Source organism: Stegodyphus dumicola, chromosome 1 (assembly GCF_044657685.1).
Source record: "Stegodyphus dumicola isolate Sdum_Otavi_A_Nest chromosome 1, ASM4465768v1".
NCBI lineage: Eukaryota > Metazoa > Arthropoda > Arachnida > Araneae > Eresidae > Stegodyphus > Stegodyphus dumicola.
This window is the reverse complement of record NC_140768.1, coordinates 134,358,824-134,374,038: the sequence shown is the minus strand read 5'-3', so window position 1 is coordinate 134,374,038 and position 15,215 is coordinate 134,358,824. Positions and strand designations below refer to the sequence as shown.

The following is a 15,215-nucleotide window of genomic DNA, read 5'->3' as shown; positions in this document are numbered from 1 at the left end:
AAAGTATTATTATTTTTAATTACTTTGTGAGCTAGCTCATTTAGTATGTTGAAGATATTGAAAGGTATAAGATAAAATGTAAAGTAAAAACAGCTATAAAATAAAAGTATAATCTATGGCCATTGCAAGTAAGAATTTATCTGTAACATTAATTGGGACCAGATTGCAATTTTATTCAAAGCTATGTTAGGAGCTTCTGCAAGAGATTTTGCCTGAGAAATTTTTTTTTGCAGAAACTATGCCTCTTATTTTTTCAATTCAACAGTTAACATTGAGGTGAATTATATAAAATACTTCAGAACATAATCTAATAATTCAATGTTATTTCATTTAAAATCATTTAAATAAAAATTTATTTCCCTTTTTTAACATTCTGTTCTTATTGTTTGAATTTATTACATTTTATATAAAATATAAAATTATACTTGATTTTCTGGTAGAAACTTTAAAAAAAGAGAAAGGGAAAGAATCTAAATTCTTAGTTTAATGATAGTTAATGAAATTATAACAATAAGATCAAATTAATGTAATTAATCTATTCATTAGTTTAATAATTAAGTGCATGAATAAAATACGAAATGATTCAGTTTCCTTCCATTAAGGCTAATAATAAATCTAAAATATTTATTAAACAATATATCTTGTTATTAAAAATGTAAGACAGGTGGTTTAGTACTAGATTTTAAAAAAAGGCAAAAAATATGAAATGACTAAGCTTAAAATTTTGTTCCTGCTTTTAATTTAATATTTTTGAAATTTAAAATTAAAAAAATGCATAAAATTTCACATATTTTAAATATCATATGAAGAAGTTCTTCCTGAAAATGTTCCTGCTTTTAATTTTATATTTTTGAAGCTTAAAATTGAAAAAATGCATAAAATTTCACATATTTGAAATATCATATGAGGAAGTTCTTCCTGAAAATGAATGCCCAGAGCATGTGTGCATTGTCCAATAATATTTTGGATAAAACAAGATTATTTCAAGTCTTTACTTATTAGGAATAGAATTTTTATCTTTACACTGTACTTTATAAGAATTTTACAATTGTGTATAGATTGCTGTTATCCTCAGATTCATTCATTATTTCCTTTTATTTAGGAGAGATAATGTCTTGAGGTTATGGAATTATCTTCTAGAACTCTTACGTGCACGTCGTTCTCGGTTAGAAGATTCCATTACTCTTCAACAGACTTTCCAGGAAATGCTATATATTTTAGATAACATGAAAGACATTAAAGTCTGTGTCACTGTTACTATGAATTTTTGAAATCTTCTCTTTCTTTTTATTTGATTAGAGATGAAAATTTAATATTTTCTTCATAGGCTCGATTGCTTACTGATGATTCTGGTAAGCATTTGATGGGTGTTGTTGATTTACTGCAGAAACACAGTCTTATTGAAGCAGATATTAATGTATTGGGAGAAAATGTCAAGGCTGTTATTCAACATCTTCAATCTTTTATTGAAAGAAGCAGCAAGGGTAGGAATTTAAAATCTTAATCATTTATATGTATGTACCCCAAAATGACTTTTTACCATTCTTAAATATTCAAATACCTAAATTCTCAAATATTCAAATTCCTAAAGTCTCTTTTAATCCATTAAAAAGTTTCTACATTAAAATATTATTACTGAATTAAAATTGCCCAATAAATTTGAGGTGAATTATAAGTTCTGCTATCTGAATCTTCAGCTTAGGATCAAATAGAATATAAGAATCTGATGTAAATATATTGATATATCGGTATTTTTGCAAGATGAATATTCTTTTTCCATTTGTCAAATCACAAATAATTAATCAATAGTTAAAATCCTTTACTTATTGCAATATTAATCCTGATGGAATTTTTAAAAGCTGCCAGATTTTAATGCATTATTTTATTTCTTAAAGGTGGTTATCAAGCCTGCGATCCTCAGTACATCAAAGAAAGAATTGAAGAGCTTGAAGCAGCATATGTAGAATTAGTTCAGCTTGCAACAGACAGACATAATCATTTAATTGAATCTCGTAAACTCTGGCAATTCTTTTGGGATATGGCTGAAGAGGAAGCTTGGATTAGGGAAAAAGAAAGGATTTTATCATCTGGTGATATTGGACATGATCTGACTGCTATTCATCTTTTGATTAGCAAAAATAAGGTTTGAAGCATTTTTTCCATATTAAATTCATATTCCTGAATTGCAAATTAAAATTTGTTTCAGAACATAGTAACCAGCTTTTAAAGTTTATTTTAAAATTGTGGGAGTAATGCAAATATGTTGCCTCTTCTAAATCATCTGTGGCTAATAAAAGGGAAATTTCAATATTCCAGTCAATATAAAGTGAAATATTGAGAAATACAGTTAGAGCAGTCTATATTTAATCAGGAATACTTCTTTTCATCAAGCCTTCTAAATCCCATTTGTCTGAGAGTACTTGCAAAGCATAATAGCAACTTTTTAACGAAAGATTCATTGTGCAAACATTTCAGTTATCATTATTACTTAAAGATGACCCTGATCAGTAGCTATTTGCTGCACATCTTCTGTAGGATCATAACATTTTAACTTCTATTCATCAGCAGTCCCGTGATTCTCAGATCCCCCCCTATTTTTTTTCCTTTTCTGTATCTTTTTTGTATAGATATTTGCATATATTTCAGGTTTTGCAATTTCTTCATGTTTTCATTTGCATTCATATGTTTTGTTATTCAAATTCTTATATTATCATATCAGTTTCATTTTGCCTTGCTTTGGTTGGTTGGTTGTTTATGTTGGTTCTTTTGCCATTGAATCTCTTATACCTTTCAAATAATATATATTTTCTGATCTTACATTCTGCCTTTTGTTTTCTGTTGACCAAAGGACACTTTTTTCATATAAATTTTTATTTCCTTCGCTGGAGGTTAATCTTATATTTGTTCTAAGTTGTATGCTTATTCATTTCTTCTATTGTGCAATTGCTGCATGCACAAATTTAAGTTATATCCAGGTATCCAAAGAAGTTATTAAGCCATATAAATCTTTAGAACACTATTGCGTAAAACTTTTGTATGTAATAACTAATACAGAAGATTTATTAATTGACATGATCAAAAGTTAAGTAATGTCAGCAAGAGTGGATATTGTGGGCTGCAAATAAGACGACCATGTACTTTGTACAGGAATTATTTGATATTCTTGCACAAACTGGATGTTAATTCCTGCACAGACTGGATGTTTTTAGAATCTCCCATTGAAATTAGTCATAGGTAAAGCATATCATAATTATGTAAGTGTACATTGTTTTATTTTTCTTTATTAGTATATTCTTAAAACTTCTCTTTTAATTTTCATTCTGTGTTTGGCTGCTACAACTGAATTTTAATTTATAAAATGTTTTCTACTTTTTTCAGACAAAAAATTAAGCATACATTTCAATTTAATAAATATATTTTATTGCAATTTAATAAGTATACACAGTTTTTCATTTGTGATATTTTTTAATATTTTTTTTGAGAGATTAAGCAAATTCAGTGATAATCTTTTAACTTCAGATTAATTCTATTTACAAAGAAGTTAGAACTATCTTTATTTCAACTATTACAATATAAAAATCGCTTTTTTCCATACTCCAACAGTACAATTAACTACAGCCTCTAAACTCGATTAAAAAGGAATATGGAAGACCCTCAGATGAGTAAACAACCTGGAAATGAAATTTAAAAAACATGAAATTTCAACTTGGTACTCTTATAGTGATGATTTATATAATAAAATGATATCTAATTGCTTTAAAAGTAATTGCTTTAAAATGCAAGATTTTTAAAACAAGAGGAAATGAAATGTGATTTACTGGCTATCATAAAGAACTGAATAAAAGAAGTCAAAGAATGTAATTACGTAAAATATGTACAGACAAAAGTTGTTAATCCGGACTCGTCAGGACTTTGGCGATTCTGGATTATCAATTTTTCCGGATTATAGATCATCAGCTTAAATCTGGTAAGATGGCATGCAGAAATTACAAAACTAAAAATATGAAACCGTAATTTATGAAATAAAAAACAATTATGATCTAAAGGGTATCAAAACTTACAAAAAGAAAAAGCTTAATATTTGTTTACTTTATTAAACATTTCTTTCAATGTGAGTTGTTTAAGTTGCTTCATTTTATGTGATAATACTTTCTCTTTAATTCTATAAACAGACATAATTTCTTGTTCAGTTACAAAGTTCCGCTGTTCAAGTCCTATAATTGCTGTATCGAGAATACCGACTAATTTGTCAATCAAAATTTTTTCGTTTTCAATAACCTCTCTGTCACTTTCTTCACTATCGGAAGCAAATTATAATGACGAGGAATTTGATTTAAATCACATCAAAGACGGAATACATCGAGATGAAATACTACATTTAGTAAAGAATTATAAGCCAAATAAAATGAAAACATCTGCCCTGAAGATAAGGATAGTGCTGACAGATCAACTTCCAATTCATTGCGCGCCGCGGCGTCCCCCCGCAGAGCAGCGTGAAATTGATACACAGATTTCGGAATGGTTAGGTCATTTTTTGGAGCAATTCCACTTTTGTTTAATGGACATACTTTTGCTATGTAGATCCTTTACATATTAGTAAATATATATCAGAAATTCTATTTGACATAATCGAAAGTTCAAGCTTACTTTTATAAAATTGCTCTAACAGTCTGCAAAAAATAATAAGCCGGATCCAATTCGAAGATTAAGGAACAATGCAATCTGCAACATTAACTGAATTAGATAATTTTAGCTTAGCTTATACCATCCGTTATACATTAAACACGCATGCGTAAATGTATTTTGCGCATGTGCACATGCATATTCGCAGCCGTAAAGTTCTTACACGCATGCGTAAACGTGACGCATCCGCAGAAAGTTTGTAGCTTTGAGGTCCGGATTATAGATCATTCCGGATTATGTGTCCGAATTAATGACTTTTGTCTGTATCTGTTAATATTGAGTTATTGACCTTTGTATTACAATGTAATGGCAACATTATGAGGTATTTCTGCCACTTTCCTAGCATGTCTTCGTGGTGTAGTGGTTCTGCGCACTGGGCCGGTATCCAGAGGTCTGTGGTTCAATTTCCTGCAAAGGCGTTGCTAATTTTGCATCTTTTCTGCTCCATCAAAAATACCTAATGTCTCTACAGTGGCACCCGAACTGAAAGGGTGATGAATGATGACTCTCCACATACAGGATTTGGCGACAGGGTCCCCTAAAAATCGCAGTCGCCCTTTAAAAAGGGGAGTATACAGTCAAAAGTCTTTAATCCAGACTTGTCGGGACTTCGGCGATTCCAAATTATGGGTTTTTCCGGATTATAGGTCATCAATTTAAATCTGGTAAGATGGCATGCAGAAATTATAAAATTAAAAATATGAAACCTTAATTTATGAAATAAAGAGCAATTATGATCTAAAGGGTATCAAAATTTACAAAAAAAAAAAGCTCAATATTTATTTGTTTACTTTATTAATCATTTCTTTCAATGCGCACATGCGTAAAGCATACATTACGCATAGTCGAAATTAGAAAATTGCAACCAGAAAACTACTTGATGTGTATTCATGATATTATATGAATATTTATAAGGATGAGGAATTTGATTTAAGTCATATCAAAGATGGAGTACATCGCGATGAAATACTACATTTAGTAAGGAATTATAAGCCAAATAAAATAAAAACATCTGCCCTGAAGATAAAGATAGTACTGACAGATCAGCTTCCAGTTCATTGCGCGCCGCAACGCAAGGTATCAAAATTTGAAAAAAAAAAAAAAAAAAAAGCTCAATATTTATTTGTTTACTTTATTAATCATTTCTTTCAATGCACACATGCATAAAGCATACATTACGCATAGTCGAAATTAGAAAATTGCAACCAGAAAACTACTTGATGTGTATTCATGATATTATATGAATATTTATAAGGATGAGGAATTTGATTTAAGTCATATCAAAGATGGAGTACATCGAGATGAAATACTACATTTAGTAAGGAATTATAAGCCAAATAAAATAAAAACATCTGCCCTGAAGATAAAGAGAGTACTGACAGATCAACTTCCAGTTCATTGTGCGCTGCAACGTTTGCCCCCCCCCCCCCCGCAGAGCAGTATGAAAATGATAAACAGATTTTGGAATTGTTAGAGAAACAAAGGATATGCCTTTATCCATTTTTTGCAGCAATGGCACTTTTTGTTTGATGGACATCGAAACATGCTTTCGCTTTGTAGATCCTTTGGCAGCTCCGGAATCGGAAATTCTTTTTGACATAATCGAAAGTTCAAGCTTACTTTTATAAAATTGCTCTAACACTCTGAAAAAATAATAAACTGGATCCAATTCGAAGATTAATTAACAACGCAATCTGCAACATTAACTGAAATAGATAATTAGATAATTTTAGCATAGCTTATACTGTCCATTATACATTAAACGCGCATGTGTAAACGTATTATGTGCATGCATAAATGCATATGTGCATGCGTAAACACGTAACGCATGCGCAGAAAGTTTGTAGCTTTGAGGTCCGGATTATAGATCATTCTGGATTATGGATGTCCGGATTAAAGCCTTTTGATTGTATAAGGTTATCAGGTTCAACGTTCCTTCTAACCTTCTTCGGGAACATGCAAGGACCTGACTCGGAACAGAGAGCTTACTAAAGCTATGTTCAAAACTGTGGGAAGTAAACAGGATACACAAGAAGGGTATACAAAACCCTTTATTTTTCTCCATTTACAATGACTTCCGTACTTCAGAATACACCGACCCGCTACTTGGGGTCAAAACGTAAAAGTATAAAAATAAAACTAAACTCTATTTTAACTTTAGAATAATAAACGTGGAAGATTGGCCTTATATTAACAGGAAGCGTATGTAGTACAGAGAACTGTGAACACTACAATATGTTTAAAATTTATCAAGAGGATTAAAACCTCTGGCCTGGAAGGCAACAAGCAACTGCGTAACTTCTAAGGTAAGCGGCCTGCTTCGAACTCACTGCTTCCTCTCTCTCGCTTGGCAAAAAGCCACAACTTAAATACTTGGCGTTCGCCAGACAACTTTGCATAAAAACCTTAACGCTTATAATTCTGGCCAGAAGTAGAAAATAAGAAGTGATAGTAAAGATTTAAAATAAAAATAAACGTTAGTAAAACTTAAGATCCTTACATACTTCCCACCAGAGTTAATTAGTTTGAAACTGAGGTTTAAAACGACCTTGTTGAAAACTTTTAGCTTTAGAATCTAACGCGAGGCCAATCTTTTACAAACATACTTCGCTAGAAACTAGAAATTTAAAAGAAAGAAATTTTTTTTTTTTTTTTTTTTTTTTTTTTTTTTTACAGTAGCAGCTCCCAGGATACACACTTTTTTTCTAACAATCTAAACAGGAGTTGTTAGTTGAAATCTGGTTCCTTCCAGAGATCTGGAAAGAAAACTAGTTTAATGAAATGTTACACAATGAAATGGCAAGTAACATGTATAATTATATTTCACTTAACATTCTTATTTCATTCATGACTATTTTAATTTTCTCTCCCCGTGCTCTCTGACATGTGTTGTAAAAGAACACCAAACACGAATGTGTTTCTGTCTACGTGTTCCACACTTCCTCCTACAATCAAAACACTAACGTGTTAAAATTCAGCATAACAAGACCTCTTAACACACCCTAATTTCAACTCTAAACCCTGAGGTACTATTCTGAAAGTGTCTAACTCTAAAGTGTAGCGTCAGAGAGCCTAACTACATCATTCAACCTTTAACACATATTCGCCATGCTTTAGTCTTTTTACAGTCACACGAATAAAAAAAATTTTAACATTCACTTTTACCATATCACGGTATTTCTTAACATTTAAAATAACAGTTCACATTGTATATAATAACATATCAACATGCCGTTAATTTTACACATTTGAAAACATACATTAGTAGTACATTGTTAACTTCTATTCTTTTCAAAGCAAGTGCCAATTCTTTCTACATTGAAATACTACATTTCAAAAAGTCTTTCAGACTAAACTTCTTTCTTGCTAGAATGTTTTAAATAAAATTTATACAATAACTTTTTACAATATTTAAGTCTTTACACAACGCTATTATACATCAACTTTAGTTTTACGTGCGAGTAATTTAAAAACATAATATGAAAATCGGTAACAACTCATTTCTCGCCCTTTTGGCGATAAAGGTAGACCTCGCATGAGCGATAAAGGTAGACAACCAGCAACTGAGTAAAACTTCTAAGGTAAGCGGCCTGCTTCGACTAACTCCTTCCTCTCTCTCGCTTGGCAAAAAGCCAACCCTTAAGTACTTGGCGTTCGCCAGACAACTTTGCATAAAAACCTTAACGCTTATAATTCTGGCCGGAAGTAGAAAATAAGAAGTGATAGTAAAGATTTAAAATAAAAATAAACGTTAGTAAAACTTAAGATCCTTACAAGGTATTTCTCTCACTTTCCTAGCGTGTCTTCATGATGTAGTGGTTCTGCACGCTGGGCCAGTATCGAGACGTCCATGGTTCGATTCCCGGCAAAGGCGGTTGCGCATTTTTCATCTCTTGCTTCCAAAAACATCCTAATGTCTCTGCAGTGGTGCCCGAACTAAAAGGGTGGTGGATGATGATTTCTCCCCATCTAGGATTTGGCGATTGCATCCCCTAAAAACGCCAGTTGCCCTTTAAAAAGGAGAGTATATAAGGTATTTCTCTTGCCTTCCTAGCGTGCCTTCGGGGTGTAGTGGTCAGCAGACTGAGCTGTTATTTCAGAGGTCCGTGGTTCGATTCCTGCAAAGATGGTTGCTAATTTTTCATCTCTCTTGCTTCCAAAAAATCCTAAAGTCTCTACAGTGGCGCCCGAATTAAAAGGGTGGCAGATGATGATGTCTTTCCACCCAGGATTTGGCGATTGGTTACCCTAAACACCCCACTCGCCCTTTAAAAGGGGGAGTATATAAGGTATTTCTCTTGCCTGATTGGCGAGCCTTCGTGGTGTAGTGGTCTGCACTCTGAGCCAGTATTTCAGAGGTCTGTGGTTCGATTCCCAGCAAAAGTGGTTGCATATTTTTCATCTTGCCTGCTTCCAAAAAAAAAGCCTAATGTCTCTACAACATTAACTTCAATATTTTGAATGAGGGTAAAATTCAACATATAATGTTAATTTTTTTCCCTGTTAAAATTACGGCAAAAAATAAATAAATAAATAAAAAATAAAAAAATATACAGAGTCTTTAAGATGAGATCTCTTTTCTTAAAAATAACTTATAATTTAAATGAATTTTTAAATTTCTAAAGAAACAAAGAAGTCTTTGACATGACATCTCTTTTTAGATGAAAACTTATAATTTAAAGTGAATTTTTAAAAATGTGGTTAAAGAATTCTGTTTACTGAGTTCTTCAGATTAAGATAATTCTTTCTTTTATTGGATATTTGTATAACTGTTGTAGTAACTCTCATTTTAATGAATTTTTCACTGTTATCAGTAGCACTTTGTCAAATCTAAATTTAACTTAAATGGCTTTTATTATATTAATAAACCAGTTATTATGATTTAGACCTTTACTGCCACTTCTTTTTTCTATTTTCATTACAGCATGCATATAAGTTTGCATAAATTTTATGATTTGTGGTCTTCGGTCTTGCATTATAAACTTGCTGCTATTTGAATATCTATGCTATCTATGGTTAAGTTTGAGCGAACTTTGTGTTAAATTCTTTAGTGTATCCTGCAGCTACTAGTTTACTTGAATTTAAATGTTTATATTTGACTGTTACTTTAAGTTATCTTGAAATAAGAGCTGGCTGAACTTGTAAACACCAAGTGTGCCTTCTGTTCTTCATTAATTTGAAATAAAGAATCTTTTACACTCGAGGCTTGGTTGTTATTTTAGACTTAGCAATAATTTGCTTAATGTCTACCAAGTCTTTGGACAATAACTGATGATTGTGAAGCATACCATACTATATAAACTGTTTTATTACTGTTTAATTCATGGAAAACATTTTATAGATGAGCTCGCTATTTAATGGAAATGTTATGTATTTGTACTGTTGTTTTCATTTTAGATTGAGTATATTCATATTAATATTGAATTCAAACTTTAATTTCTTTTGGATAATTATTTATTTAAGTTATATAGTTAGAATTTTTGTTTAAGTTATATAGTTAGAATATTTTAGAAAATATTTTTTTTACAATATCTCCGCTTGTATATTTAGGCTTCTGAAGAAGAAATCAAAAACAGAGCAAAGCAAATTCAAGCTATTGTCGAGACTGGAGAAGATCTGATTGCAGCCAGTCACTTTAGTTCGGACAGCATTCGTGAGAGGATTAATGAAATACAAACCATGTTGGAGAATCTCTTGAAACTACAACAACAACGAATGAAAAGGTTAACTGATGCTGTGGATTATCATCAGGTATGAAATTAATGCTAGGTTATTGTGTTAAAATGAATGACTAAGCAGTAGTTTTATCTGAAAAAAAAAATGTATCTTGAACATATAAAAGTATAAAAATGAACAGATGAATATTTCTATATTAAATCTAACTTAAATTTTTTTTATATATAATGAATTTAATTGGTATATATTTTGTATATGTTGAATCCATAGCTGTCAATTTCTGTAGTTATTATACATGCAGATAATATTTGTTTTTCCACTTTTTAAAAATGAATGACAACAATTTGTAATTTCTTAAAAGCAAAAGCTGCTCTAACTGTTCTTATTGCATGAAGTTTCATTTATATCAATAAATTACTTCAAAACTTGTTCAAAATCCAAAATTAGTTTAGGTAAAAAAGTATAAAATTAGTTAACTCATTCTGTATCTGAGATGGGTTAGCTAGTGATAATATTGCATTCTGTGGTATCGGTAAAAAAAAATTGGCCATCTGAATGAGTTTTAGTAAATTCATTAGTTTAAATTTTTAATATACTTTGATCATCATACCACTATTTTTATTACATTAAAAAACAGCGCTGAAATAAAATTAGAATGTGTTTAATTTCATGTTATTTTTAAAATAAATAATTTTTGTTTTCTAGGAGGATAAAATAAAATAAATAGAAAGGAGTTGATTGAATTAAAAGTTTTACTTTTTGTCAGCCTAGACTGTTTTTTTCCTTCCATTGCGAAATTGTTGTATTCATTCTGTTCTACAGTTCTTTACAGATGCTGATGATGTTGACACATGGATGTTAGATACATTAAGGCTAGTTTCAAGTGAAGATATTGGGAAAGATGAAGCTAATGTACAGTCTCTCTTGAAAAAACACAAGGTGTGTATTTTGAGATCTTGTATGTAAATGTGAATTCTATCAGAATTTTTTTTTTTTTTAATTTTTGACTAAAACATATTTATGGAACATTAGGATACAACGGATGATCTGAAAAACTTCGCAAATACTATAGATTGTCTTCATCAACAAGCTGCTAATCTTGGAGATGAAGTAAGCCTTACTTTTTTATTACTTTTGAATGCATTTAAATTTCTGCATGATTTGGGGTTTTTAATGAAAATTAACACTTTGATCATATTTAAGAGTCACTGAATAAATAAAAGTATGATTATTCGGCATTTGAATGATATATACAGCAAACTTATGATGAAAAATAGTGTAATTTTAATTTTATCAACTGTTAACCAACTGTATTTACATCTGATGAAGTTTTTGTTGGTTTTAGAGTTAAAATGAAATGATTTTGTTGATTTTAGGGTTTAGAAATAATGAAAAATTTTGCATGCTGTATTTAGTAACTACAAGAATAAATCATGTCAATTATATTGCTTATTTTCCTATGTTAATTTTATTATCATTTGGTATTAATCACATAATTTGTTAATTACTAAAAAAGAATTGATGTCTTTAAGGCCCAAAATTTTCTAATATTCAGATATATATGAATATTAAAATATTCTTTAATGGTTTATAATTAAATAATTTTTAATTTTAGTAATAAATCATATTTTATCACCATGTGTATTTAAATGGAATGTCTTCTGAAGAAAGTAAAGTATTCAGATAAAATATTTTTTAAATAAGTGGTGCCTTTTTAAATAAAATAGGATAATGTGCAAAGTATTGCAGATTTCACTTCCACTTTTCATTTATAAATAGCATTTAAAAATTCTAAATATAATTAAGTATTTTATTTTTGGGAAATTTAATTTTCCAAAAGAAGCAGTCTCCCCTTTTCACATTATTTAAAAAAATTACTGTAACAACAAGAAAAAAGAAATATTTTAATGATTTGAGATTGATCTTTGTAATTATTCAATTGCTTAATCAACAAGCAAATTTATTGTTGTTTGCAAAGTCATATATGTTTTAGGTTATACTGAATAAATAGAAAGTATAATTTATTTACGTCTTCTCTTTTTGCAACTAATTTAAATATTTTTCATTTAAAAATGTTTCTCTTGAAATAAGAAGTATATGTTTTAGCTAAATATCTTTTTCACTATAATTTTTCATCTATACCATGCCATCTTATAGTCATGTTTATAGATTTATTTCATGTTTATAGGATAGAACTGCACCTGAAGTCTTAGACAGACTTGCTAGCATTGATCGTAGATACAAAGAATTAGTAGAATTAGCCAAATTGAGAAAACAGCGTCTTCTTGATGCTTTGTCTTTATACAAATTGTTCAATGAAGCTGATGGAATCGAACAATGGATTTTGGAAAAGGTATTCTTTTAAAATACTCATCTTCATTGAAATTATATTTCAAAAGGAATGCTTACTTATCATTTACTCTAAAAATTTGGAGATTGTTTAAATGCATTATAAAATACATATATCTGTCTACCTGTTTAAATGCATTATAAAATATATATACTACGTATATCTGTCTACTTAACCACTGATTATTGCATTTTTAAGCATTAATTCTAATTGCTTTCCTTTCCTTCTGTCAGGAGAAAATGCTAGATTCCATGGTGATGAGTAATGATATAGAAGACATTGAAGTGATGAAGCATCGCTTTGAAGGATTTGAGCAAGAAATGAATGCTAATGCATCCAGAGTATCTGTTGTGAATCAGTTGGCACGCCAACTTTTGCATGTCGAACATCCTAACTCAGAAGAAATTCTGGTTCAACAGAATCATCTCAATGAACGGTAGTTATAATGTACTATAATATTGTATGTGTCAAATAAATTTTTGCCTTTTCTTTTGTTTTTCCTTAATATAAAGATTTCATTTACATATTTTGAATGTGAATTATCTTAATAGTGCAGTAAAAGATTTAAAACATCCTATGATCTGAAATAGATAAAATCCACCAATACCTGAAATCTGCAGAGTTTTTCAGGTATAAAAAATGAAATTTACAGTTAATAAGATCACAAAATTGCAAAATTATTGAATTAAAAACTTCTTTTTCCAAAGTTTGCCTTTTTAAACACATAGCGTGGTTTATGGCCATGTCCTGCATTTATTTTATTTTATTATACTAGTGGAAACTTTTGTGGATTAAAGATTCAATAAAGCCTTAGAAGTTAGCCAATAAAGTTAGATAAAGAATTGTTTCTTTGTGCAAAGAAAGTGATGAAAATTAATGTAAATAATGTTTATAAATTTGAATAGTTATGTGTAAATTTAATAGATATATGATTTTGATATTATATAACTATCAAATGACTGATTATGATATCATCAATAGTATTTTAAATTTAGCAACAATATAATTCTTATGATGGCATATTGAATGCTAAGAGAAAAAAATTAATAAATGTTTGAATTTAGAAAAAAAAAATTGAAATTTTTAGAACAACAAAGCTATTTTACTGATTAAATATTTATGAGTACATACAAATTGGAAAAGGGAGACTCCAACATCATAAAGTAAGAAAGAAATGTATATATATAATATATATAATGAAACAGACATTTGGAAAATGTGAAAATTAATTTTTATATGCGTCTTTAATGCTTTCCCGCCTTTCATTTTCTTTGCACATTTATTAATTTCTTATTCATATTAATTTGCTTTTATATGCTTTTTATCGTTTTTTTCAACATGCCTCTTGTTTTACTCTGTAGAAATCTCAAAAAAAAAAAAAAAAAAAAAAAAAATATGTGCTTTCTTCAATTCATTTTTATTATACTGCTTTATTTTAAAGATCAAATTTCATAGTTTTTCTATTATGGCTCAAAAAACCTGCATAATTCATGCATCTTCTTATCTCAAGCTCTGTAGATTTCTAATCTTATACTATTATGTATAAACCTGTTCTTTTAAGTCTTCCTGTGTAATTTTTCATTTATGAAATTTGATTTAAATTATTTTCGTAATGTAGTCTTAGACATTAGTTTAGGCTTAGAAGTAAGTTGTTTTAACTTCCCCCAACTGCATGTCTTCATTTCATTACTTAATACTTTGGATAACTTTTCTTGGTACATACACATAAGAAAAAGTAATTTTACAAAGGTTTTAGCCACATGGCAGATATTTGAATATATTTGTTCTTACTTTTTGATTTTCTGTCACATATGATGTTTTGTTTATTGTAATTTTCCATTGAATTTTGTTTTAATTTAAAAAGGAATATGTTTTTCACATACAACTTATTGCAGTAATAACAATGATATAATCATATGGACATTTGAAAGATTTACATATAAAATAGGCATTACAGGAAAGATATATTAATCACAAAATTGTTTTGAATTATTTGCAAAAGAAACATGAAAATTTTTATGTTAGATTACCATTGCATTTCTCTATAACTGTTACATAGGCTTACTTTAAGGTAAGAATAATATTTTCGAAGTGTCTAATTTGTCATATAAAGGTGGTTGACAAATACCAGTTTGAGAAAGTTAATAGTTATCAATATAATAATAATAAAGCTTGTGTTATGTTTTTAGTAATGCATGAAAATAAATAAACAACAAAAAATACAGAAGGTTGTACAGAAATAAGAAAAGCGTTTAATTTTTTTTTTTTTTTTTTTCTTTTTTTCTTTTTATATAGATGGGCTGCACTGAAAGCTACTGCTGAACACAAAAAAGAACAAATAGCTTCAGCTCATGGAATTCAGACTTTCCATATAGAATGCAAGGAAACTATAGTAAGGAAGATATGTTTTATTTCAGTTTTTGGCATATTTTAGGTAATATGTAGAGACATTAGGTATTTTTTGGAAGCAGGAAAGATGAAAAATATGGAACGCCTTCGCTGGGAA

The 15,215-nt window shown here is 29.4% G+C and overlaps 1 protein-coding gene across 7 annotated transcripts in view; it reads left to right on the top strand.

Moving 5' to 3' along the window:
• The window catches only part of LOC118202130 (spectrin beta chain-like), a 291,298-nt gene that overhangs the window by 150,527 nt on the left and 125,556 nt on the right, over positions 1-15,215 (top strand). For all 7 annotated transcript variants that reach the window (XR_015042215.1, XM_085820903.1, XM_085820914.1 and 4 more), the window contains 9 exons: positions 1,103-1,241; positions 1,328-1,484; positions 1,896-2,143; positions 10,234-10,434; positions 11,182-11,298; positions 11,392-11,469; positions 12,548-12,712; positions 12,943-13,145; positions 15,005-15,101. Coding sequence is in view for 6 of the 7 variants with exons in the window: in XM_085820903.1 (XP_085677029.1) it covers positions 1,103-1,241; positions 1,328-1,484; positions 1,896-2,143; positions 10,234-10,434; positions 11,182-11,298; positions 11,392-11,469; positions 12,548-12,712; positions 12,943-13,145; positions 15,005-15,101 (1,405 nt within the window). In the remaining variant the exon portion in view is untranslated. The remainder of the gene's footprint in view (positions 1-1,102; positions 1,242-1,327; positions 1,485-1,895; positions 2,144-10,233; positions 10,435-11,181; positions 11,299-11,391; positions 11,470-12,547; positions 12,713-12,942; positions 13,146-15,004; positions 15,102-15,215) is intronic.